This window comes from Orcinus orca, chromosome 2 (assembly GCF_937001465.1).
Source record: "Orcinus orca chromosome 2, mOrcOrc1.1, whole genome shotgun sequence".
In the NCBI taxonomy this organism is placed as follows: Eukaryota; Metazoa; Chordata; class Mammalia; order Artiodactyla; family Delphinidae; genus Orcinus; species Orcinus orca.
The window spans coordinates 82,063,715-82,091,511 of record NC_064560.1 but is presented as its reverse complement, the minus strand read 5'-3'; the positions used below and the strand labels follow the sequence as shown (position 1 = coordinate 82,091,511).

At 40.3% G+C, this 27,797-nt stretch overlaps 1 protein-coding gene across 2 annotated transcripts; it reads right to left on the bottom strand.

Moving 5' to 3' along the window:
• Positions 1-102: 102 nt before the first annotated feature.
• On the bottom strand, positions 103-24,898 carry HYKK (hydroxylysine kinase). Of its 2 annotated transcripts, none has more exons than XM_004285262.3 (5): positions 24,568-24,896; positions 19,904-20,254; positions 18,855-18,994; positions 9,547-9,730; positions 103-2,312 (listed from the first exon to the last, which is right to left on the bottom strand). In XM_004285262.3, exons 2-5 carry the CDS (start codon positions 20,247-20,249, stop codon positions 1,852-1,854), a joined length of 1,131 nt encoding a protein of 376 aa, XP_004285310.1. In that variant the 5' UTR covers positions 20,250-20,254; positions 24,568-24,896; the 3' UTR covers positions 103-1,851. The 2 variants fall into 2 exon arrangements, with proteins under 2 accessions (XP_004285310.1, XP_033271573.1); XM_033415682.2 differs by lacking the exon at positions 103-2,312 and adding an exon at positions 2,319-5,191 and having other exon boundaries at positions 24,568-24,898.
• Between the last annotated feature and the right edge of the window lie 2,899 nt (positions 24,899-27,797).

The following is a 27,797-nucleotide window of genomic DNA, read 5'->3' as shown; positions in this document are numbered from 1 at the left end:
AGTAAGCATTTCCCCGAGTTCTTTGGGCTGTACTAGCAAATTATAGAAGCTGAGGAGGGGGTCATGGGAACCCCCAACTTACAGCCAGTTGGTCAGAAGTACAACCTAGGACTTGAGGCTGGCATCTGAAGTGGAGGCAGTTTTGTGGGACTGAGCCCTTAACCTGGGGGTCTGCTCTAGCTCCAAACAGTTGGTGTCAGGATTGCTTAATGCGAAGGAAAACTCCACATGTTTAGCGTCAGAAGTGTTGTGAGAGTAGAGAGAGTTTTCTTTTAAATACTTAGTACTCAATAAATATTTGTTTTTATTATTTATTGTTAAACAGTAAGGCAGGAAGGACAGGGATTTGATCATCATTTACTGATCTAAAATTCTGATTCCTAAGAATCAGATCACTGATTGAATATGAGAGAGGCAAAAAGAAAACTTCTCCAGTATTTTGAGTTTGGGTAACCTGGTTCATTCATTTAGTAAGTATTTATTAAGTCTTTTCTATGTGCCAAGCCCTGTGCTAAGAACTTTGCATTAATTTCTAAGAACTCTAACTCTGAGGTACTACAGGCACTATAAGATAGGTACTACTTCACCTTTACAGATAAGGAAATTAAGGTACAGAGAAGTTAAAGGTGAATATAAGAATGATACAAGAGTGATACAAGAAAATTCAGAGAGAGACCTAGTTTGGGGAGTATAGATAGCTCTATAGGTAGGTCATTAGATGGAGAGATATAGAATCAATGTGTTCTCATGTATATGGAAAGAGATAACTACTGAGAAGGTGTTTGAATGGACAGGGTTCTAGACTTGAGTCATCTCTAGAGAATGGAGGGTTAAAATGACAAGAAGTAAACAGCTATTTACTATATCATACTAAGGGGGACATGAAGAGAAATCAGTGAAGGAAATACAGTGGTATGATTAAAGTCAAGTAGTACATGTAAGCTATGTTCTTCAATATTACATACTCCTATGAAAAGAAACATAAATTGTAGAGAATTTTAAAATATCTGCTTAGGGTCTTTCTTAGTATCGATATGAAAACTATTTCGGTACTTCAGGAGTTAGTGGCCTTGCCTGGGTGTGTTATTTGCTTACTTGCAGTTCCAGTGAGTTCTGGCATCTATCTCTGGAGTTACAGTTTCAATTGCTCTCTCAAACAAGTTAAAGCTTTCTCTTATGAATACCATCTGTGTTTCCTCCTAAGGCACTATGTGTGCCTTATTTTCTCCAGCCTTTCTTCTAGGATACATTAATTTTGTAAATATTTTAAAGACCATGGGAAAGGCACTATACCAGGTGTAAAAAGGGATGAAAGACAAAAAAATTTTACATAGTTTCTGACCTCAAATAGCTCTTAGGCTAGATGACTACACAGCCATCATCCATGATACCAAGTGATGTGCCATACAGAAGACAGGGTACAATGGGATTCTGGACAACAAAGAGTTGGGAGAAGCCTTCATAGAATTGGTGATATGTTAACTAGGTCTGTGTGTTACATCCACTTATTTAAAATATGTGAATATGTCTATACATATATATTCCTTTCAAAGTTTAAAAAAATCACTGATCTCAGGGCTGCAGCAGACCTTGAGAGATTATCCGATTCAGAATATCACTCTACATGTTTGATACACAAGGCAAGTGAGACCCATAGAAAGACATGCTTGTTCATGTAGTACTTTCTTAGGTTTAAAAAATGGTCATGAAATTGCTAGAAGACCGTAGTGGTTTCATGTGCATTGCAATGTTTCATCAATTCATCTTTAATTATGCAGGGAAACCCTTTATGGAATTAGATTTGGTCCTATTGGTTTTTAATTACCCAAGTTAGTGTGCATTTTTATCTGGTCACATGGAGATCCCAGATTCATAGGACTTGGCAGTTTCAAACCAGATTTCTTCTACAGCTTTCTGGCCCATGCCAAACATTTGCTGTAAGTGCTTCCACCCAGTTTTTGCAGTAATCATGAGATACTCTTTGTTCTCTGGGTATAGCTGGCAAGAGTGTGCAGCTAAGACAAGGGACTGACAAAAACGACTGCAAACAAGTAGAAACAAAGCACCCCTCTCCACAGGTGTCAGTGGGACTACACTTTCAAACCCTGCAAGGACATGACCTCCTACTTGTATAGGAGTCTTGCTTTCAATCATCATGTACATGATGGTGATTGCCACTTCAAACACATAGTAGCCATAGCTCATGTCATCAAAATCTAAAATCCCAGACACTTGATATACAGCATCTCCAAAGGCTGACTTGCTGGACTCTATTAAAATGTTATGGTCGTTAAGATCTCCATGATTGATACCTGAAAGGAGAAAAATCAAGCCAAGTAAAAACAGTTGTTCAATACCCTAGTTCATTCTCTTTCCATTTCTCTTCCTCAGGTATGGACATTCAGAAATTTGATAAGCAGTCAGAGATAAAGAGCTAATCCCTCATTTTCTAGAAATAAAATAATTTCCTCTGAAAAGGAAAAAGCAGTTAATTTCGGTGGTTGTTTTTGCTTTTGCTTCTCATCAACACAAGGCCAGAAGATGGAGACTGTAGTCATTGTGAACACCTGATTTTGGCTATGAGCCAAGTAAAGGGAAAAGAACTGTATACACACACACATACACACACACACACCCCTACGTGTGTGTGCATATTCATATTATTATCAGAAGCAAAGAGTCCTAGAATGAACCAGATGTGCCTTTATTTTAACCTAGGATTTCTAAAAGAAATTTCTGATGACAAGGTAATTCCGAATGTCCCCAGTCTTTTGATTACTGGAATAGGTGGTGTTATTTTAAGACAGTACCACTCAAAGTGGGGGGCCTGTGGCTAGTGCTGGCCCACAAACTGTTATTAGTCTGCATCAAATAAAAACAGAAATTGAGACTGTTTAGATAATTTCATAGTGGTTTTTCATCAAAGAGTATGACAGGGGCCTTATCTCATTAACAGTATAGGCCAGTTTGGGTGTTGTCAAATGTGCATGGTAAGTCATATGTGGTGTGAGCCGTTTACTAATCTTGAATAGTAGGGCCATGTATCAGGCTGCAGTGGGTTGGGAGAAAACCCCAAACTTTTACCATGGATAGTTTGAGAAGCACTGATTTAAACCACTGAGTGAGGGGACTTCCCTGGTGGTGCAGTGGTTAAGAATCCGCCTGCCAATGCAGGGGACACAGGTTCGAGCCCTGGTCCAGTAAGGTCCCACATGCCACGTAGCAACTAAGTCCGTGTGCCACAACTACTGAGCCTGTGCTCTAGAGCTCGCGAGCCACAACTACTGAAGCCTGCACGCCTAGAGCTCGTGCTCCACAACAAGAGAAGCCACCACAATGAGAAGCCCACCCACTGCAACGATGAGTAGCCCCTGCTCGCTGCAACTAGAGAAAGCCCGTGTGCAGCAACAAATACCCAACGCAGCCAAAAATAAATAAATTTATTAAATAAATAAATAAACCTCTGAATGAGGATTAGGAGGAGATGGGGATGTCCACGCCTACTGAAGCAGTTAGACATGTACTTTATAATAAGTACATGATATAAAGTCCACAATATTAGCTTCTAAATATAATGTTGATTTCTTCTATATGAGTTAGTATTGTGTCATTCACGTTAAGTGATATGGCACAGTTGGTGGCCTGTAAAAGCAATGAATATTACTGTAAACTACATGCTTCTGATTTTGGGGTTCATCATACAATTGATGCCATGTCATAGTTTCACTGGCAATATTTTTTCTTCCTAGAGGTTCATAAAGTAATTGGATATCTTGTAAAGTCAAATGGCATTTTAGAATCAATGAAATGTTACTTCACTAATGCAATCTGTATATGCAAGGACCTCTCTCTTTTTGTTGCTTCTCTTCACATGTCCAATGGCCTATTAAGAAATGATACAGCTACTCAATGCTTGGAATAAAATGACAAAAGTTGTTGAATTTGAGAATTAACGAAAGAAAAGAAAGAGTTCTGATCCAGTTGGCAGAGTGAATTCATTCTTTGATAACCCCAATATACATAGCAATGATAAAAGTAAAAAGAGAAAACAATAAATATACAGCCAGCCTCAAAACCAAGATAGATTTATACACTAAAAACAGAATAGAAATGCCAAGCACAAGCAGTGCAGTGAGCAGGAATAAAGCCACAGGCTTGTCTATTGTGTTCCAGATCAGCAGTGTGCTTTCCCCCTTTGGGAGAAGGAACTTAAAATGCTACCTGCTTGTTGGGAAACAGATTCACCACATGAAGCTGGAGGCAGTGATGAGGGTTTCCCAACTCTTAAAAGGATGACAAAATCTGCTACAACCCACTGTTTAGACTACTGCAGGTCCAAGGAGGCGGAAGGACAAAAATATAGCCTTAAAACCAAATGCCAAACCAGGCTGCTGTGTGACTATATTCTGTGCCTGATCATTCGAGTTACTGAAGTCTTTGGTTCAGTGTCTATAGTCAGTTTCTTGTTCTTGCTCATGATACCTTATTTCCCTGTGTGCTGATATAGAGTATGTTCTCTGGCCACAAGGCAGTTACTCTAGAAAAATAATCAAGAAGAACTTCTAAAACTGAAAAATACAATGAAAAAATTAAAAACACAATGGTTGGGTTTAAGAGATTAGACATAGCTAAAGAGAGAATCGATAAACTAGAAAATTGTTGAAAATGCAGCACGGGCAGAGAAAAAGATTAACACACACACACATGCGTGCGCGTGCACGCGCGAGAAGGTAATATACACAGAGGATTCAGTGAGAAGGTCTAACATGAGCTTAATTGGAGTCTCAAAAGGAGAAGAAAGAGAGAAAGGTGCAGAGGCAAGAATTCTCCATAAATGGTGAAAGACCATGTACACACACAGATTTGAGAAACCTGAGTAGATCAAGAAAAAAAAATATTTTAAGAAAACATCTGAAAAGCATCCCAAAGGAGAAAAAGACAAAAGCAACAGACTGACAGCTGGCCTCTTAGCAGCAATGGAAGCTAGAAGACAGTGGAATTCTAAAATTCTAAACCCATGAAATCTAAAGTTCTATAGGCTGTGAAAATCTCCTCAGGGATGAAGACAAAATAAAAAACATTTTCAGACAAAATCAGAGAGAGTTCACCATTAGATAACTGCATTAAAGGAAATTCAGAAGGTTGTATTTCAGGCAGGAATAAAATAACTCCAGACAGAAGGTTTGGGGTGCTGGAAGATAAAAAGGGAATATATAAGTAAATCTAAATAAACTAGACTCTAAAACAAAAATAATAATGTCTTTTGTGGTAAAAATATAGAATTAAAGTTTACTAAAACAGCAGCATATGGGTCAGGAAAGAGATAAATGGAATGAAAGTATTTTAAGGTCCTTGTATTGTCTTGAATAATATCAGACTTTGATAAGTTAAAGTCACATGTTAGAATTCCTAAGGTAATCAGTCAAAGAATAGAGAGTATATAATTTTCAAAGTGTGGGAGAGAGAGAGAAAAAAAAGACAAAAATAATAAGCACAAAAACAATTCACGCAAAAGAAGGGCAAAAAGGAAAAGAAAAAATGGAAAAGAGAAAAAATCAAGAGAACAAAAATATGACGGGATAGCTATATAATGTCAGATGGAGTAGACATTAAGGCAGAAAGCAATGGCAGAGATAAAGAAGGGTACTTTATGTTGATAAAAGACACAGTTTCCTAGTAAGACAACAATTCAAATTTTATATGCATGTTGCCTTGAAATATATAAAGCAAAATTTGACAGAAATACAAATAAAAATAGACAATCCACAATCAGACTGGGAGATTTTATATATACTTTTCTTAATAATTATTAGAACAAGCAGACAAAAAGATAACTCAATAGTATAGAAAACTTAAACAACATGATTAACAAATTTGACCTACTGGACATATGTATAACTCTGTACCCAGCACCTACTAAATACATTCTTTTTAGCACACAGGGACCATTTTTTAAACATTACCAAATGCTTCATTATAAAGTAAATCTTAACAAATTTCAGAGTACTAAAATCATATAGAGCTGCTCTGTCCCACATAGTAGCCACTTGCCACAAGTTACCATTTGAATTCATTAAGATTAAATAAAATAAAAAATCCAATTCCTTAGTTGCACCAGTCATTCAAGTGCTCAGTAGCCACACAAAAGCTAGTGTGTTAGACATCACAAATACAGAACATTTCCATCATTGAAGAAAATTCTACTCGAAAGCACTGATACAAAATACGTTCTCTGACCATAATGCAATTACAGTAGAAGTCAACAGTAAAAGGACAATCAAAAATTTCATCATATATATCTTTTATTGATCTATATCAATGGAGAGGTAGACCAATGTTCATGGATTATCTTACTCAATCTTATAATATAAATATATATACCCATTTTCTCCAAATGTGTATATAGATTCAATTCTAGCCAAAATCTAGCCAAAATCTCAACAAAATTTGTCTTTAAACATGACACGCTGATTCCAAAATTGATATGGAAATGTAAAGGACCAAAAATACTCAAGACCCTCTTATAGAAGAACAAGAAGGTGGGAGGACATGTTCTACCAGATATGAAGACTTAAAAAGTTAAAGAAATTAAGACACTATGGTAATCTTTAGGTATGCTCAAAAATATTCCAGTTATCTTCCTTCTAGGAACATGCTGGGTTGCAATTCCCTGCTTCCCCAAAAGTTGTATGCGGCTGTGCGGCTTTTTTTGGCCACTTACATATGAACAGAAATGACATCACTTCAGGGCAGAAGCTTTAAGATCCAGCGTACAATTTACTACATTTTCTTTCCCCATAGCAACATTCCAGTTGATGAAAGTTCCATCAGTCTAAATCCCAAAGTGAGAAAACACAGAGCCCTAGTGAATCCATGATAGACCTGCAGCTTGAGTTGGAACTGATAAACCTTTGTTATTATAGTCCACAAGAATTTGGGGGTTATTTCTTACTGCAGCATGACCTAGCCTAGCTGATACACAGTGTGGTATGGGTGCAGAGACTGACAAATAGACCAATAGAGTAAAATACAGTCCAAAGACATATTTGATTTACAACAGAGGTAGTACTGGAAAACAAAAGGAAAAACATGGCTTTTCAATAAATGTTGGTGAGAAAATTTATCAGCCATAAGAAAAATTCACACCATATATAAAAATAAATTCCAGATGGATTATAGGCCTATTATGAAAGGCAAAAAACTAAAACTTTAGGAAGATAATATAGGGTAATAATATCTCATGACCACAGGTAGGGAAAGTTTTTTTCAGAAAACACTAACCATGAGGTAAAAGATTGATATATTTTAAACCAATAAATTAAGGATTATTCATCAAAACATATCATGAAGAGAATGAAAAGACAAGCCACAGAATGGAACAAAATATTTGTAACACATATAACCAACCAGGGGCTTGTATCCAGAAAATATTTTGAACTTCTAAAATCAATGAGAAAAAAATCCCAATAGAAAAACAGGCAAAAGACTTGAATAGGCACTTCACAAAAGAATATATCCAAATGGCCAATAATTGGGAAATGTATATTAAAACCACAATAAGCAACCATTACACACACATCAGATTTGCAAAAATTAAAGTCTGATAGTACCAAGGTTGTAGAGGAATATAAATTTTATTCTCTGCTAGTAGTGGTACAAAGTCATACAACCACCTTGGCATTAATAATGCCACCTTGTTTGGCATTATCTCTGAAGTTGAAAATGGACATGAACTATGATTCAGCAATCCTACTCCTGAGCTCATGAAGTCATATACTCAAAGAACTCATGAACATGTATAGCAAGAGACACAAGAATATTCACAGAGCACTGTTCTTAACAGACCCAAACTGGAAAGAACTCAAATATCTTTGAAAAGTAGAATAGCTAACATGTGGTATATTTATGAATCACATACTTTACAGTAATAAAAGTTAAAAATAAGCTATAGCCACATGCAACAACATGGATAATCTTACAGAAGTACTATTAAGAAAAAAAAAAAAGGTAAGACACAAGTGAATATATACTGCAGGGAGACGGGACAGGGAGACCAGTTAGGAGGCTACAGCAATAATCCATTTGAGAAATGATGGTATTTTGGACAAAGGTGGTAGTAAATGTGGGAAACAGGGTTAGAAGTAGGGTATTCTTTGAAGTTAGAACTGATAGAATTTGACTGGATGTGAAGTGTGGGAGAAAGAACAAAGTCAAGCTGATGACTTGTAGGTTTTTGGTCAGATTAACTAAGCGAATGGTGGATACTATTTCAACGGAATGAAGATGACTGGGAGGGAGAAACAGGTTTGAGGGGAAAAAAATCAACTCCTTTTTTTTTTTTTTTTTTTAACCACATTGTGTTTACACAAAGTAAGTGCTATTGGACTGAACTGTGCCCGCTCACCCCCCCACCCTGAGTTCCCTGCAAATCTATGTTGAAGCCCTAACCCTCAGTGCAATGGTATTTGGAGATGAGGCCTTTGGGAAGTAATTAGGTTTAGGGGAGATCCTGAGTGTGGGGCCTTCATGATGGGATTAGTGTCTTCATGAGAAGAGATACTGGAGAGCTTGCTGGCTCTCTCTCCACCATGTGAGGAGGACACAGAGAGAAGAGAGTCCTTACTAGAACCTGACCGTGCTGGCACCCTGATCTCAGACATCTAGTCTCCAGAGCTATGAGAAACACATTTCTGTTGTTTAAGCCACCCAGTCATTTGTGTTTTTTTAATGGCAGCCTGAGCTGACTATTACAGAAAGCAGAGGACAAAAAGGATGTTCAAAGCCTATCCTTGGCTTTACTAGAAATGCCCCGTCAGTTCCTTGCCCTTTGACCAGTACTTCATTCTGGGTCAGAAGGTTTGTTACACCCTAAAGAAATTGTTGTGCATGTGCATAAGGAGATATGCCCTAGATTGCTCATTGCAGCATCATTTATACAGAAAAAGAAAAAGGAACCAACTAAAATTCCATTAACAAGAGGATAGACCCAAAAAAATTATATTAAAATAAATTATGGAACACACACACACACACACACACACACACACACACACACACACACACACTATGGAATATTATTCAGCAGTTAAAGCTAACCAACTAAATGAACTAGAACTACACATATTAAATGGATCAATCTGAAAAACAATGTTGAATAAAAAAGCAGGTTGTAGAATGATAATATACAGTGTGATGCCATTTATCTAAAGTTTGAAAGCATGCAAAATACTACTGTAGGTAATTTATGAATATATACATATGTAGTAATATTAAAACATATGCAAGTTTAGTAGGGAGGGGAGAGGTAGAATCATGTAAAGTTTAGAGGGGGCTTCAAATGTAGCAATTTTAAGGGATTAGAGGGGCCTTCAAATGTAGCAATTTTAAGGGAAGTGAAAGTATTATTCTTTAAAAGCAACAGGAGCAAATCTGACAAAGTTTTAAGATTTGATAAAGCTAAGTTGTGCCTCCATACTTTGCTGATGGTTTGAAATTTGACAATTTAAAAATCAAGAAAAATACTGATTTGAATGGGGGGATACTCACATTCTCGAAACTGACTTAATTTGGTCATTACTTCATCCTTGAACAGCTGAACAACCTGTTCGACAATCTCTCGATTCCGATTCTGGCCCAAGGCATACAGGTATTTCTCCAAAAGAGGAACATTTTTCAGATTCCAGATGAAGTTCTCCCGATGAAGACTACTTAACTTTGGGTGATGGAATTTCTAAATCAAAAGCAAAGAAACTCTTAGACTTTTAACAGCACAACCACTATGGAGAGGTCCGCACCCTCCAAAGGGTGGGCTGGGTGTGCCTTAGGGAAAGAGCTGGCATTCTCTCGTGGTCACTGACTTGCTCCATTTACCTTCATCCACAAAGTGGTAATAACATCATATTTCTAGAGGATCTCATAGTTTTGAGAACACATTCCCATCTTCCCCGACCCTCACAACTGGGCAAAGATAGGTGTCACCATCTGCAGCCTACCAAAGGAATGGAGGCAGCTCTAAAGAACTCTGTGCTGGGCCCCCTGCTCCCTCCCCGACTTCATCTTCAACAACTTTTTTTCACTCTCTTCTAACCACTCTGACACTGGCCTCCCTGCTGTTCAAGGAACATGCCAGGCACGTTCCCACCCTTTTACGTTTGCTGTTTCTTCCTCCTGGGGACCCCAGGAATCCGTATGGCTAATGCCCTCGTTTCCACCAGGTCTTTACTCAGAAATCACCTTCTGGGGGAGGGTTCCTTGACCACTCCATCTAAAATTTCAACCCTCTCTCCAATATTTCATATCCCTCCTCTCTGCTTATTTTTTCTTTGTAAGCACTTGGTACAAAATGCTGTCTAACAGTCACCATGATTCCCTTACTTACCTTGGTATCCTTGCTAGAACGTAAGCTCCATGAGGGTCAGGAGCTTGTTTTGGACCTGCTTTGTTCACTTCTGTATCCCCACATCTAGAACAGTGCCTGGCACATAGAAGGCACTGCTCAAGCAATATCTATTGAATAAATGAATGTTCTTAGCATAGACAATTCTAGAATTGGAAAGGCCTTTAGATGTTGACCACTCTATCTAAAGTTCTAAATGGCTTTGACCATCATTGCACAAATGAAGGAAAGTTCAGAGAAGGATGATGAGTTGCCACTATGGGGCTGAGAGGGGACCCGGGTCTGCAGACTCCAGTCCAGACCCCTTTCACACAGTGAGTGCCTGAAGGGGTCTTGGTGTCCACCCAGTGGAGTAGCTTTCAAATTTTTTTGACCATGACTCGCAGTAAGAAATATGTTTTACATTGCAACCTGGTATACAGGTAACACACACCTAGGGGAAAAAAGTTTCTGTAACAATACTTACAACCTTACATGTGCTGTATTCTGAGATTTTTCACTTTATTCTATTTCTTTAAAAATGTTCCTCTAAATTGATTTTAACACCCACTCTCATGACCTGGAGTTTGAAAACCTCCCCCTGATGCTCCTGTTACGATTATCATGTCCTTGCTAAGTGGTCATGCAGCCTCTGTTTGAATACTTCCTGCAGGAGGTACTTTTTACCCTCATTGAGATGGCTCTGTGTTCTCTCTTTTGCAGAGCTAAAAGCTGCCTCTCCCATAGTGTCTATGCAATGGGTTCCAACTGTGACCTCTGGGGCCACGGGAACAGGATTAGTTCTCCCCCACATGACTGTCCTCTTGATATCTGAAGACAGCACTTCTGCCCCACAGTCTCTTCTGCAGAGTAAACCTTTCTAGTTCCTTCAGTTGTTCCTCACATGACATGGTTTTGAATCTCCTGACCATCTGCTGTGTTAAATGTCACTGTGGATCACAAAAATACTCTACACACTAAGCACTGAAAAACACTGTTAGGAGTTGTGACTTCTGGGGAGTAGGACTGGAAAGGAACTAATAATGAAAATGATGGTAGAGAGAAAAAAGGTTCATTTTACACCTTTCAGTACTGCTTCAGTACTGATACTTTTACTATGTGCATATATTACTTTTATTTTTAAAGAAGGCAAAATATAACACTCTTGTTGGGTTTGCAATAGAGCAACCGTCCATTCAGGGAAGGCTCCGAGTCAGTTTCTAAAATGGTAGCACTGTTACCCCGTGCATCCCACTCTGGTATGGAGTAGTGGGAAGAATACTTGGGATCTGGACTTGGAATCAGACAGATCTGGGTTTCAACTGGTTTTATCACTTAATATCTCAGATCTTAGTTTCCTTAACAGTAAGATCAGGTATCAATACCAACGTCACAGGGAATGTAAATTGGTGTAGCCACTATGGAAAACAGCATGGAGGTTCCTCAAAAAACTAAAGAGTTGCCATATGATCCAGCAATCCCACTCCGGGTCATATACCCAGACAAAACCATAATTTGAAAAGGTACATGCACCCCTGTGTTCATAGCAGCACTATTTACAATAGCCAACCTAAATGCAACCTAAAGCCAACCTAGGAAGCAACCTAAATGTCCATCAACAGATGAATGGGTAAAGAAGATGTGGCACATATATACAATGGAATATTACTCAGCCATAAAAAGAATTAAATAATGCCATTTGCAGCAACATGATGGACCTAGATATTATCATACTAAGTGAAGTAAGTCAGAAAGAGAAAGACAAATAGCATACGATATTACTTACATGTGGAATCTAAAATATGACAGAAGTGAACATATCTACAAAACATTAACAGACTCACAGATAGAGAGGGAAGACTTGTGGTTGCCAAGGTGAAGGGGAGGTGGGGGAGGGAAGGACTGAGAGTTTGGGATTAGCAGATGCAAACTATTATATATAGGACGGATAAACAGCAAGTTCCCACTGTATAGCACAGGGAACTATATTCAATATCCTGTAATAAAACATAATGGAAAAGAATATGAAAAAGAATATATATACACAAGTATAACTGAATCACTTTGTTATACAGCAGAAATTAACACATTGTAAATCAACTATACTTCAATAAAATAAAATTTAAAAAATACCAACCTCATAGTCATCTGTTGATAAACTAAAACATGAAATAAAGATTTCATACATAATAGGTTCTCAATAAATGTTTGTTGAATGTGAACCTTGCAGCTTATGTGCCTGACTTCTCTGGCCTTTCCATCCTTTGGCTCCTCAGCACACCAACGTGAGTTTCTGATAGTTTAATCACTACCCTTTATTAGCCTATCTAAACCTACCCCTTTTCAGCTTCCTCCCTCTACCTCTCACACCAATTCCCATTTCTCAAGCACCTTGTTTCCTCTGCTACGAAGCTCTGAGCACACTCATAAGCCCACCCTATATTTTCTTCTTTCTTATACTTAAATGAATCTCCTAAGATTGACCTCCAGCCCATTTGTGAACCAAGCAGCAACCAAATTCCAGTACAGATCAGTTGGTCCCTTCACTTGTGAACGCTCAGTTATGGCAACAACCAGAACTGCGTTGTACTCTGGGCTCCTTGTACTCTGGGCCCCCCAGGCCTGCCCAGCCACTGGAAGCTTCAATGGCCCAGCCACATCCCCAGCAGAGCAGTCACAGCCTCTGCCACACCCCTGGGATTAAAATTCTGCACCTGTGTGGTATCTTGTGCAGACTCCGTGGTTCCTAGTGCTTATACAGAAATTAAAAACTTACCACCTGCAAAGCCATGGGGGGAGGTTAGGTGAGGGGATGAACAATGGGAATAAAGCATGATAAAATGCATTATAATACCTAGTGGGAAATGCTTCTCTTGGTTTCCTCTAGGACTCCCCTGTCCCCTGCGAGACAACTTAAGTTGCACAGCAGAGTGGCAGGTGGTTAACTACACAGCAGAACTCACTGTCAGCAATAATGTGGTGCTATCTCCCCCTGAGAACTGTATTTTCCATTTCAGAATTTAGCAGCAAAAGTTGAAACCTCAATGGCAACGGGCATATTAATAAAGGCCACAGGTAGTGTAGAAGGAAAGATCAGTAATAAAGAAGTCCTCTGTAACAGACACTCATCTCAACAGCTCATTTTGTAGATTTGATTCTGAGGATGGTAGAGAGACTTTCCTGAGCCTTCCAATCCATTCAAAGGTCTTTCTAAATAAAAGTAATATATGAAGAAAATTTCCTAACTGTACACTTAATTAGGAGAGCCTACTTCAATCCAAATTATATTAATGTTCAGAAATTGATGTTTTTAACGGATGTCCACAAATGGATTTGCCCCAAATTAATTGAAAACAATTATGACAGAAATGCTTAAACATTTACTAACCAAACCCTCAGTAAATATCTATTGAATAAACAAATAGAGTGCAAGGTGAAATGGTAATTATTGTCAACATAGAGAAAAGTCTTTCAATTGGCAAACATTTACTGAGCACTAACTATGGGATAGTGTGGTCTCAGACTCACAGAATGTATAGTTTAGTGACTCATTTTGGGGTGATGGGATTACTATTAACTTTAATTTTTTTTGTATGTTAATCTGACTTTCTTTAATGAGTCACTGAAAGGGCTTTTAATCAAAAAAGAGTTATTTCTATTTGGGGATAAAAAGGTAAATAAATACTAAATATTTCGAGTGTAATATATATTTCAGTTTCTGGCCAAGAGGGAGTAACAGGGTTTACCCTCCTGGTTGAAATAGTTACAACACTGGACAAAATATATAAAACAATAGTTTTAAAGTTACTAGACATCAGGCAATGAAGGACAGGGATCCCTGAGAGATGGAGAACAGATGAGGTGAGTTTGTTTCGGATTTTGGCCTTGATAGAGGTGGAAGTGCAGGGAGGGGAGACCCAGGCAGAGCCCAGGGAACTCTCTGAGTTGAGGAGGCAGAGCCTCTAGGAAGACCAAAGCTGCTAGAGTTTTCAGGATAGATGACCATAAAACAGGTTGCTACAGAGAGAGAGAGAGCACTCTAGAGACCTGGAAAATGTTCCCTTTGAGAATCTGGCAGATCAGTGTATGAGTATGAGGAAGCTACTCAATGCTGGGGAAAGAACCACCTGAAAGGATTAGAGGGAATAGTACTTGGATACACAGGGTCAGGGATAGCACCTGTTCCCACCAATCATACTCATAGTTCATGGGACATTGGGTAGAGAACTCAGAAGGGTCTTGCATTAATAGCGGGAAATAATTGTCCCTAGACTAAACCCAGCCCTGGTCCCACCCAGCAAGTATTGAAAGCAAGACACAAAAGCACCAAACTGCTTCAACTGCATCCACTCAAGGAAGCTCAATGAACACCAAGCACAAGAAACATGACCAAAACTATACCAAGACACATCATGATCAAAGTGCTCAAAAGTAGAGATAGAGAAAATCTTAAGGACACACACACATACACACACACACAGGACATATTACGTTTAGAGGAACCATCTGACAGCAGATTTCTTGTCAGAAACAATGCAAGAGAAGAAAGTAGTGCAATGTGTTTAAAGCATGTTGGAAAAGACAGTCATCCTAGACGTTTACGTCCAATGAAAATATCTTTCAAAAATGAAGGTGAGGGCTTCCCTGGTGGTGCAGTGGTTGAGAGTCCGCCTGCCAATGCAGGGGACACGGGTTCGTGCCCCAGTCCAGGAAGATCCCACATGCTGCGGAGTGGCTGGGCCCGTGAGCCATGGCTGCTGAGCCTGCGTGTCTGGAGCCTTTGCTCAGCAACTGGAGAGGCCACAACAGTGAGAGGCCAAAGTACCGCAAAAAAAAAAAAAAAAAAAAAAAAATGAAGGTGAAACAAAGACATAAGAAAGCTGAAAAAATTCATTACCAGCAGCCCCACACTGCAAGAAATGTTAAAGGAAGTCCTTTAGGTAGAAGGAAATAATATGGATCTACAAAAAGTATGAAGAGCACTGGAAAAGGTAACCATATAGTCAAATATATCATTTTTTCCTAATTAAATCTCTTTAGAAGATAATTGAAAGTTTAAACAAAAATAATAACAATGTATAAGTAAAAGGTATGACAACAATAGAATAAGGACAGGAAGGAAAAAACAGAAGTATACTATGTCAGGTGCATATACCATACATGAAATGATATAACTTGAAGATAGACTGTGATGTTAAAGATGTATTCTATAAACCCTAAAGTAATGACTAAAATAAACAGTTATAGCTATAAGCCAACAAAGGAGATTAAATGAAATAAAAAAATACATGAACCAAAAGAAGGCAGAAAAAAAGCAAATTCGAGAATAAAGAATAGATGTGACAAATAGAAAACAAATATCAAGATGATAGGCTTAAACCTAACCATATAAAAAATCATATTAAATGTAAATGGTCTAAACATCCCAACTGGAGGTCACAGATTATCATATTGGATAAAAAAGCAGGACTCATGTATATGCTGCCTACAAGAAATACACTTCTACTATAAAGTGCCAAAGAATTTTTCCCTTGTTCCCAGAAGAGTATAAATATCAAGTCTCTGAAGGTAGAGAGAATTAAAAAAATCTCCTAAAGCTTATTGTTAAAGTGTTCTCAGCCCTGTCTCATCTCTCACTTAACTCTCCTTAAGTTTCTACCTTACTCTTTTCTCTAAAGCACCAATCAGATAGAAAAAAAAACTGTGGACAGAATCAGGGAGTGGGAGCAGGCAGGCTGATCCCACCGGGTACTAATGGAGCACACGTGAAATGCGTAGAGGCTGATCTGCTTTCCTGTACGGCAGGAAGCCTTAGCTTCCACAGATCTCAACACTTTCTAGACCCCATCTCTGACATTTTCCCCTCCCTCTGGTCCTTTGTTCTAGGCTGTGGAGGCAACCACTTGATTGCTACCAGAAAGAACCCTGCCTACTTTAGAATGGAGCTGTGTCCCAGCAAACCAAGGTTACAGTCCATGTCCTGCTCAGTCCTTTCCTCTCTCACACCCTTAACATTAAATCAGTCACCAAATTTGGTTGGCTCTTTCTCTCTTTCTTTCTTTTTTTTTTTTTTGTGGTACGCGGGCCTCTCTCACTGTCGTGGCCTCTTCCGTTGCGGAGCGCAGGCTCAGCGGCCATGGCTCACAGGCCCAGCCGCTCTGAGGCATGTGGGATCCTCCCAGACCAGGGCACGAACCCGTGTCCCCTGCATCGGCAGGCGGACTCTCAAACACTGCGCCACCAGGGAAGCCCTGGTTGGCTCTGTCTCTTAAATATATCTTGAACCTTTTCTTGGTTCAAGCCCTCAATCAGCTTTTTCCCGATTACTGCATTAGCTTCCTAGATGCATTCCCTGCCTCCATTCTGGCTTTCTGCCAATCTACCTATCATATTGGCCCTCAGAGGGCTATAAATTAGAATTTTTTTTCCTGTTTAAAAACCCTCCAAGTCTCCCTACTGAGCAAGCAAATAAGACAAAGTCCAAACTCCTTAGTGTCATATATGGTAACATGTTTTATAATCTGACTCCACCCTATGTTTCCAACTTTATCCCCTGTCTCTCTCAGGTTTAACCCCTATACTCCAGCCACAGTGAATTATTCAGAGGTTCTAGAACATAGTCATTGTACTGCCATGATTTTTTCATGCTCTTTCCTTTCACTGAGCACACTTCCTCCTTTTCTCTGACTGACTGATGGATTTGAAACTTTTAAGAACTAGCTCAAAATTTTTTTTTAGTTAATATTTTTTTTTATGAAGCCCTCCTTGAATACGTACTATGTGTTTGACACTGCTAGACATGAAGGATAAAAGACGAGTAATTAAGATGTAGACCAATTTCTTAAGAAGGTCATTTCTTCTTATGTAGCATATGTAACAGGAAGCACAAGCAACAAAATTACAATACCATACATGATAGACTGTTACCCTGATGGCTCCCTATGAACCATGCCTCCTGGTGTGCATGCCCTTGTGCAGCTTCTCCCGCTTGACTTTGGGATTAGACACGTCACATGCTTTGGCCAATGGAATATGAGCTAGCATGATTCAAGCAGAGGCTTGATAAGCATTTGTACACTGGGGCTTGTCCTCTTGGCACTCTCTCTTGGAAGACAGCAGCTGTGTTGTAAGGATGCTCAAGGCCATCCTGGAGGATGAGACACCAGGTGAAGAGAAGAGGACACATGGAGAGGATCTGAAGCACCGCAGCTGAACTCCCAGCTGAATATAGCTGCATGAGTGACCCCAATTAACACCAAGAAGAGCAGAGAGGCCAGTCAACCCACAGAATCATATGGGTTGACAAGATGTACAAGTTCCGATGAAGCAAAGAGAAGGAAGTGATCCTCTTCGTACAGCCTGGGAAGAAAAAGAAGGGTCCAGGGAAGATTTCACAGAGGAGGTGGTGCCTGAGCTGTGTGTTGAAGGATAAGTAGGAATTTTTCAGAGCAGGGGAAAATGTATTACTGGTTGAGAAGACGGCATATGCAAAGGCACAGATGCATGAAACAGAAAGGCACATTCAGGGAATGACGGGAAGTTCTATTCTGGTGGTAAGAGAAGCATGAAAGCGGAGACATGGACAATGAGACTAAGCAGGGGAGAGGCAGGGATGAGGCCACACAGTGCCTTGTCTGAAAGAAACGCTGAGGACCTCGGCCTTTACTTTGAAGTCAGTGAGAGGCCACCGAAAGGTTTTAACTATAGAACTGACATAGTCAGATCTGTAATTTTAAAAAGTAACTCTGAACTGGTATAAAGAATACATTGAAGGAGAAAAACACCTGAATGCAGGGCAGGATAGTCGAGGCAGGAATGGAAAGAAGAGGATGGATTGTAGAGACATTTGAGAGGTAGACTGGCTAGGATTTAGTGAGTAATTGGAAACGTTTTACTCATACAAACTGTTGTTTACTTTTTCAAGAAAGTGTCTATCTGTCCCCCTGGAACACACTCCTCTAGGACAGGGGAATCTTTACCTTTCCCGCAGTGCCTGCCATAGAAGAGGTACTTAGTGAACATTTGTTGATTAAATGAAGATGTTTCGGTAGGTCTGGAAAAATCTTTGTCCAACAAGGTACCATTTCTATAGGACCACAACATCCTTAACACAAGTCATTTCAATCCATTTGTAACACAGCTATTGCTTCATATAGAGGTCTGGCTATGTCTTATCTGGATGAAAACTTCAGGTTTTAATTTGTGAATGCAGACTGTTTTCAGTGAGCAGCATAAAGAATACCATGGATTTCTAAAGATGTAGGTAATCTTGCTAGTAGACTAGTAAAGTACAGACCTGGGCGGAAAGAAATCTTTTACTGTCATAAAATATATGCATCTACTACCCTATTTCCTTTGTAACACATGTTAAGAGGCGCCATATAAAAAGAGAGTCTGACCCTAGGTGTATTTAAAATAAAATAAATCAAAACCAACACATAAAAAAATCTTATAAGCAAAATAAAACTCCAGATCTTACCTCCAGTGTTTTATCCAACTTGGCAGCTACTCTTCCAATTTCATATAATAGCTGGGGGCTGAAGGGAATCTCAGCTATAGGCCTTCCTGGCAGATAAGTCAGCAGCCTCACCAAGTAGCTTTTGATTTCAGAGCCGCTATCTAGAAGGATGGAAGTATATATCCTGTCAATTATTCTTGAAAAAAAAAAAAGAGGAGAAGCTATTCTGCCTTTCCAATTACTATTGCAAAGAATAATACAGAACAAGAGAAAAAACACGCTAACCTAGGACAAGTCAGCAGGATTCTGTGGAGCAGGGCCGAATGGATCAAGCAAGCAGGTACAACAGACAGACATTAGGACACTGGGACCAGCCATTTACATACTAACATAACTGTGGCCCCAAGTCTGCTGGCCTTAGCTCTAAACATAAATCACCTGCTCTGGTAAGTGAAGGCCTAAAAAACATTTTTTATAAATTTAAAATCGAGGAAGGTATGATAAAGAAATGAGTGTTTCAGAATCACAGGCTTCTTTAGGGACAAACTGCTGCTTGGAGAGCTCTATTAGATACATCTTAAGAAGAAAAGAAAGATACATCTTAGCATTTAGAATTGAGAGGAACCAAGTTTCACAGATGAGGTTTCCTTAAGAATTTAAGTTGTGTACCCAAGGTTACATGTACAGTAATTACAGAGCTGGGATCTAAAATTCCTGATTCTGTGTTCTTTCTACAAGATCACAGCACTGAAATATACAGCTGATCTGATGAATAAAAATATTTAATTATTTTCCTAATTAAAAATAAAAGTTCCCTTAGTTTCCACATGTCCCTTTAGTTGTTCATCCATCAGATCCTTCCCAGGCAGAAGAGTTACACCAGACCCAGGCTCTAACCACTTCTGAATCACAGCCCCAGTCTCTACTTGGGTGATGCTGTGGCTTCTCCCAACTGCTGAAAAAGTAACCCTGTCTACACTTGGAATGACGTACCTGTTCTTCATATTTCTACTTGTAGCCAAAATGCAGTAATGCACATGGACAGGTGACGACCAGTGGTAGTCTCGTACCTACTGATATGAGAGAGGTTAAGTTGTCTCCTTTAGTACGACACATGGAGGCCGTTGGAAATCCAGCTGCTCTCAGAAATATGATGATATGACTCTGCACTTCAATCAGGTCTGGAGTTTTGCTTGACTCGCTGTTGCTTATTTTGAGGACATACTCATTTGGGCCATCTGTAGTGTCTTTGGTTCTTAAAATGCATACATGAAAGTTTTGGTCATCATAGCTAGGAAGTGGCTTGATCTTGGAAACTTTTAATCCAAATACCGATTCCACTAATGCAGAGGCTTGTACCTCACTGAAAGTGGGTTTGGTAAGAGCCTGTGATTGCTGACCACCTCCACTTGACATTATTTCTAAGGAAAAAAAAAAAAACCCCAAACAAATAAACTAGAAAGGGGACATATAATGAATATACTTATTTAAAATATTTTTCTTAAGACAGACCAATAATGTTTCCCAGTACTGATTCTGTATTTCTCTTGATTATGAATTTTCACTCATAAAGTTAAAAAAATCAAATGAGTGTATGAGATAAAAAAGCAGTGAATAAAAATCCTTGTACCATAAATGATTTCTAAACTCACCTCTCAAGCAAAAGGTATGTTTCCAGGGACAGAATGAAGACCAGGAAAGCACCTTGGTATCACCAATTCCTCCACCCCTCCCAGTACCATGAACTTTATTTAAAGGGGGAAGTTAGGTCCTGAGAGGTTAGTGTCTTGCCCAAAGTTATATATAAAGTTACAGTGAGAACTCAGCCCTCTAGACTCCTAATCCATAATTATGTACTTTGGACTATATTACTACCAGTTTTGGTTTAAAATATAAATTCAAATACAGTGATCTTACTTTTCTGTGTTAAATTATAAAGGTCCTCATCTAGCTTATTGCACGTACTTTGCAGGGTGGGCTGATGTGCAAAGCATCACGCGAAGCACTGTGGGAGACAGGCAATGCACTTAGAGGGCTCTGAAAAGTTAACTCATGGTCACAGATATCCCAAATAATAAAAAACATAAAAGCTGTTCAAAACAAGTTATAAGGCAGTAAGTGACAAACTGATAGAATGCCAAAGAAAACACTGAATTGAGTATAAACCTAAAATGACTGAATTATCACTGAAGTGACTAAGTTTACCTTACATTGTAAAGAATAAAATTTCTACTGTTAAGCAGCATAGGGGCTTAAAATAAAAGTTCAGGAGGCTTCCCTGGTGGCGCAGTGGTTGAGAGTCTGCCTGCCAATGCGGGGGACACGGCAAGATCCCACTTGCCGCGGAGCAACTAGGCCCGTGAGCCACAACTACTGAACCTGCGCGTCTGGAGCCTGTGCTCCACAACAAGAGAGGCCGCGATAGTGAGAGGCCCGTACACCGCGATGAAGAGTGGCCCCTGCTTGCCACAACTAGAGAAAGCCCTCGCACAGAAACGAAGACCCAACACAGCCATAAATAAATAAATAAATAAATAATTAAGGTCGCTTATAAAAAGTAAAGGTGCTTCTGAGTTTATGCCCTATGAAATTAATATCTACAAAAACTGTGGTAGAAATTCAGGGGAGACAGAAATTACTACAGCCTAGGGATATTCTTGAGAAGATGGATTTGAATTGAGTTAGTAAATATGAGTTGGATATATAGGATGCGGGAGACTGTTTCCTTCCCCTTGATAATGCCACCCTCTGCTGCACATACTTGGCATATTTCCTGAGTGTATATATATATATACATATATATCTAGAGAGAGAGAGAGAGAGAGAGACAGGAGGCAACGTAAGGCTTCTGAATATCCTTTAGGACCCAAATATTTAAGATGTTTGCAATCTTGCCTCCCCCTTTTCCCAACATAGTTTTATTCCAACCCTTCCTTCATAGTAAATTGTAAATAATTAATAACATCTTGGGGATGGGTTGCATTTTAGGGTGCAAGTTAGATTGCTGTTCAAGGGATGTAATGTTATATAAAAAGAATCCCATAAACAGCTCTTGTTGATAGAAATCAGAACAGCTGTTGCTTCTGGCAGGATGGTGGCATGAGGGAACAACTTTCTGGGAGGAAAATGTTCTGTATCTTGACTAGGCTTTGGTTACATGGGTGTAAACATTTGTCAAAATTTAGCTTAAAACTTAGGTCAGAGTAAGATCTGTGAATCTCACTGAACATAAATTTTACCTTAAGAAAAAGGCTTTGTGAGAGACTGGCTAGGACAGATGGTGGGGTGGGATCTTAGGACTTTCTCAGAGCTCCCCAAATCAGAGCATATGCCTGTTAATGTCTAATCACTTCAGATCTATGACAGACAAAGTCCAACTTATTCCAGTGAAGGGAAAGGGATAAAATTCAGGGAGGTACACTAGGGCTCTCCTATATGACCCCCTCCCCGACTCAGCCCCAAGACTATAGCCTGATGACTCAAGTGATAAGAGTATAAACCCCAAATGCCAGTCCCCTCCCCATCCCTCCTTGCCTGATCCTCCTAACCTAAGTGATTCCTCCTGCCTCTAAACTTGCATAGCCCCTTGTGCCGCTGTAGGTTTCCACCACCTGTTATAGTTATCGCATTCTTGCCAATTGCTTCTCATGTCTGCTTTCTGACCAGTGCATTTGCTTTCAGAAGCAAATTAAGTCGTTCAGATTTTGTTTACTAAAGACACGTGACAAAGCCTAAATGGGGTTTGAAACCATCTTTGCACCTGAAACTTCTGGGAACCAATATATCCCGTCACATTGTATATGGGCTTAAGACTTCACATGGGATTTTAACATTCCTTCTGGAGATTTATAAACAGGTGTAAGGCCCATATTCAGAATGTAATAAGAACAAAAGCTTTAAATTCAAGATGAAATCCTGGAGTAATTTTTCAAATCCTAAAGCATTAAAGATGTCAGGATAACTCTGAATTTGATATGAATTATAAATACTTCAAGTTGGAAGGACGCTTAGAGGCAGTTAGTGAAGGCCAATCTGCCTTCCAGTCTAGAAAATGTTTCTGTAACATTCTTGAATGGGGTTTGTTAAGCCTCTACATGAAGCGCCCTTGTTTTCTAAAGCAATGTAAAGCAATGTTGGCAGCTCTAGCCATCAAAAGACAGCCTGGTGTTAACAAAAAGTTGTGCTGGTTAAGTGTATTTTACCAAAATTTTTTTTTAATTTTTTTAATTTTTTTAATTTTTTTTTTTTAATGAAGAAAAGAGGTGCTCTGCTGGGAGAAATAAAACATATTTTATACCTAGCGTCTGAAATTTTTGACTATTCACATCTCCTCTAAAAGGGAGTTGGACTAGATCATCCCTAAAAATCCCTTCTAGTGCTAACATTCTCTTTCTAAAGTTCTTTCTTTTTGAGCTTAAATTTGCCTTTTTTTCTTTGTCTACAAAGACTCCAAATTATGGAACTAATGACACAGATCAAGTCAGCTGCTGTAAGTAAGTAAATACAGAGAAATATACGTTAAGAAATGTCTGTCTTAACCAAATGTCTTTTGCATGGGTGGAGGGGGCAAAGAAGGGAACTCAAATCCTGTAGGTAGTTGATCTATATTTCCTGCCAACAGTGTTTCACTTGGCTTCTGAGAAAGCACTCAGGAAGCAAATGTTTTCCAACTCCAGGGCTTATGCCAGAATCTCAAAACCTTTGTCCTACAACCAGGGGAGCTGGACCTTAAACTCTGCACTTTGTGTAAAGTATACCAGAAAATAAACAGGAGCCATTCTTGATTCCCCTCCCTCACTCTCAAAGTGTTACCAAGTCTAGTAAATTCTACCTTAGCATGTCTTCCAAATTGCCCTTCTTGACCTGCAATTCTTTCTGCTATGCCCTTCCAAGGTTGGAGAGCAAGGATTATACCCAGTAAATCTCTGTACCCCCAGCCCAGACTCTTATTAAATATCAGAGGAACTAACGAAAGGAGGGTTGCCTTTACTCAATAGGCTCATGGGGCCGTTTACCCTCGAAGGGAATCAGGAAACAGAAAGGCAGGGAAACTAGAATCTGTAGTTTTTCGTTGCGGAGCACAAGCTCCGGACGCGCAGGCTCAGCGGCCATGGCTCACGGGCCCAGCCGCTCCGCGGCATGCGTGATCTTCCCTGACGGAGGCACGAACCCGCGTCCCCTGCATCGGCAGGCGGACTCTCAACCACTGCGCCACCAGGGAAGCCCTAGAATCTGTAGTTTTTCAGAAGACAACAACAGGTGCTGTGAGTGTCTTCCTTCTGGGTGAGAGGGAAAGAGTGGTGGGCGAGCGGGCTGCAGAAGAGTCAGGAAAATAAGGGAGAAGGAGGACACACAAGTTCAGAGCGTTATTACTTTAGTGAGGTCCTGTCGAGCCCTAGAAATTGTTCCCACCAGACACCTGGCCGTGAGTGCCAGGCGCCGTACCTCCCCTCTGTCAGGGTCTCCGCACAGGTCTGGCAGAGTTGGACCAGATGGCTTCTCGGGTCCTTCGCCCCAATTCTGGGATCTCAACCCAGCCCTTCTGGGTTACAGGTGCGATCCAGGGAGGAAGGTGACTTGCGCATCACCTACGCAGCGAGTCTGACGTGGATCAAGGATGGGAGAAGCCCGAGGCTCATGACTCCTGGCCCGACTTGCAGCAAGCCTCCCTGCTCTCTGGGCCAGCCTCCCAGAGGGTTCTGGGGTTCGTCTCTGCTTTCCCCACCCAGCTCACCCGCAACGACCCGAGGTCCTGAGGTGACTCCCGCTCTCCAGCAGCCCGGGACTGTAGCCGCAGTCCTCCGCTCTAGCTCGGAGGTCTCGCCTGACTCGCAGCTCCTGGGTCCGCCCCTCGTCCGGGACCGAGAGTCCTGACTTCTGATTGGCTCCTCGAGATCCCACCGCCGCCAATCAGCGCAGACTCTTGGAAGGCGAGGCCCGTCCAGGCCGACCTGGGCTATTCCAGCCCTGTCCCCGGCCTAAGAGGCTGCGAACAGAAATTCCGAGATCGGGCTTCGGATGGTCTTTCTGCAATCCCACCCCACCTTCTCTCGGTGGTCACCCCAGTCAGAACTCGGCCACCTCACTACAAAACTGGATTTCTTGTTTATGATTGGCTCTTCCACATTCCGCCCCGCCCCTCCCTTTGGTGAGTAGCCATTTAGCAGGCTTTCAGCTCTTGAGTGGCACCTTGCAGTTCCTCCCAGTCCACGTAGCTGTGGAAGCTTCTTGGCTTTATCCCAGGATTCTAGTTGTCTGGGTAGAATTCGCGTCCTCGTTTTTCTCTCCTCGCCCTCCCTTCCCTCCTGCTGGAAACACGTATCCCAGAGGCTTCGCAAGCGTGGCCGAGGTGGCCTCAAACCCATCCTGTCCCCCAAAACATCAAGAGTTCAGCTCGGAGGACCTGGGAGTTTGACCGGGCAGCGTTCTGCACAGGACCTGGTTCTCCCGGGATACTGGAATGTTAGAATGTGAAATCGTCTAATTTATCAGTTATGTCCACACGTTCCTCGTATTGATGGGGAAACTGAAGTCTAGAGGGCACAGAGCCTCAACCAGACCTGGTCACCCAACTTCTAGTTCAAGCTCTTGCACAGTGCCGAGTTTTCTATTCTCAAGATGTAAAGGAAGCCTGAAGGCCGTCCTAACAGGTCATCCCGGGGGCTGAGGTGACCACAGTTCAGGTCTGGTGTGATAAGTGATTCATTTACACTGAGAACTGGTAATTGGATCAGAATCCTTATTTAGGTAGTTCAATCAGTGTATTCTCCCTCTGCAGGGAAGTGTAGAACCACATGATTATCAGGAGGCTGCCTTGGGAATCATAACAGCCAGGCTGGTTGGGTGACCTTAATTGTCAAGTTCATCTGGCTCTGATAGCCAGTTTGATACACGTCTGCAACCAAGCAGAACCTGATAGTACAGAGCACTCTCTCTAATGGAGGAGAGTTCTAGACATCACTCATGTCTGCAACTTGGTCTGTTTTTGTCCATGCACATCTCCCTCTCCCCCTGTGCCCCCGCCCCCCCCCCCCCAGGATACAGCACACTCTGGTTAGAGTGACCTTGATTGATTGACTTGGTGGTTTCCCAAACCGCTGTCAACCACCTATTGAGAGATCACCTCTTTTCTCCCTTTAGATATGCTTCTTATCTGCTTCACTTCTAATTTCCAAGTAGCAGGGCTTTTTTTACAGCCCCAGGGCGGCATTCTTGATGCCTCATTCCTTTAGGGTGTCAAAGACAAACTTTGATTTGGATTATCTGTAACCAGAACCTGACTCCCAATGGCCTTGTTAGGCCCCTCTGCATTCTCTTCCCTCAGGCAGGTCCTGAATTCTCTCCACCCTCTCACTATTCCACCTCTATTGATCTGGTTACTGTTTAAGATACACTGCTCAGTCATATTACTGGGTCTAAGAGAATGAACATTTCTAAGGCTCTTAATACATGCTACCAAATCATGTTTTTCCTCAGTAATGCCAATATTGGATACCGTGATAATGAAAAAAGTTCCACCAATCTGATAGACAAGAAATGTCATGTCACTGTTGTATTAACAAGTTTTTTCCTTCTCCACCTGGCCACTAGGACACTTAGGTATTGGCTCTCAAAGAGTTTAGTGATCAAAAATTGGAGTGAAACAAAATGAACAATCTGAAGAGTGAGATTATAGATATGATTTTATATTATAAAACATCCTATAAAACATAATAGCCCACTAGTTTTATGATACAACTATATATTGCAGGTTGTTTAAAAGGCTAAAAATTCAGTGCCATCATCATGTAAACACAAAATTCACAGAGACAACACAATTGTCATTACACAAGCAAATTCTGTGCGGATTACATCTGCTTCTGCAATAAATGTTCCCTTTTTGTATACTAAATACAAGCTTTATAATCTGATGTTTTGGAAAACTTACCAGCCAAACAACTCATATCAAATTAAAACAAGCTGAAGCTAAACTTATAATTAAAAAGCAAAAGTGGCATCAAGTGAAAACCATAAACTAAGAAAACGCAACACTGGTGTTGCACTAGGCTTCCTTGAAAACTCTGGATATTCAAATATTCAAACTATCACCATGTGTCTGTGTTGATATTGTAAAGCAAATGTCTTAGGATACGAATTGGAATCCTTAGAAAACTAATAATGTACTAATTTTAGTTTATGAATACCAAATTTTAGTAGATTTCAATTACTCATTTAGGTTGCTATTAAGAGTGGGAGAAAGGGCAGATATTTTTAGATCAGTGGGCAGCTGACCATACTTACAAAACATTACTTTAGAGGCTCATGGCCCTGGCTCCCGGCTCCAGATGACTTGCTTCAAGAGAGCGCTGATGAATAGCCAGTGGAAGGAGGAAGTGACACCAACAGCTGGTCCTAAAGCATAGAGGCTCATGAAAACATAGCCCCTCCATCCTGCATCCATCAAGAAAAGGCCCTTTCCTCCTGTAATACACAACTTTGTAGCATGAGACGAATTCAGTCCTAAATGTTCACTTTAACATAAATTACCTCCATAAAAAAAGATCTAGAGTATGGAGGTTATGTTCAGGGCAACTTCTGGAGGGTCCAACTTATTCATCAGAATGGGTTGCCTAGCACAGTCTCCCATCTCTTGAATATTCAAGAAAAGGTCGCCCAGTTAGATGTTATTTAGACAAGGGATCCTGCTTTGGGTGAGAGATTAGTCTTTTCAACTCTAAAAATGTTATTCCATGAATCTAAGTACCAGTTGGAACAACCCTTGAATCAAGTTCAACTTTACTTATTGTTTCCTCGAGGCTATTCCTACTGCAAACTTTATCTTGGTTTTCATTCTCATTTTGGCATTTATATTGGGAATAACTAATGTCTGAACATTTAACATGTTTGAAGAGAAATTTCTGGATGGTATCCTATTTCTTTTTAAGTTATCATATTTTATTTTTCAATTACCACAAAATATTTTAT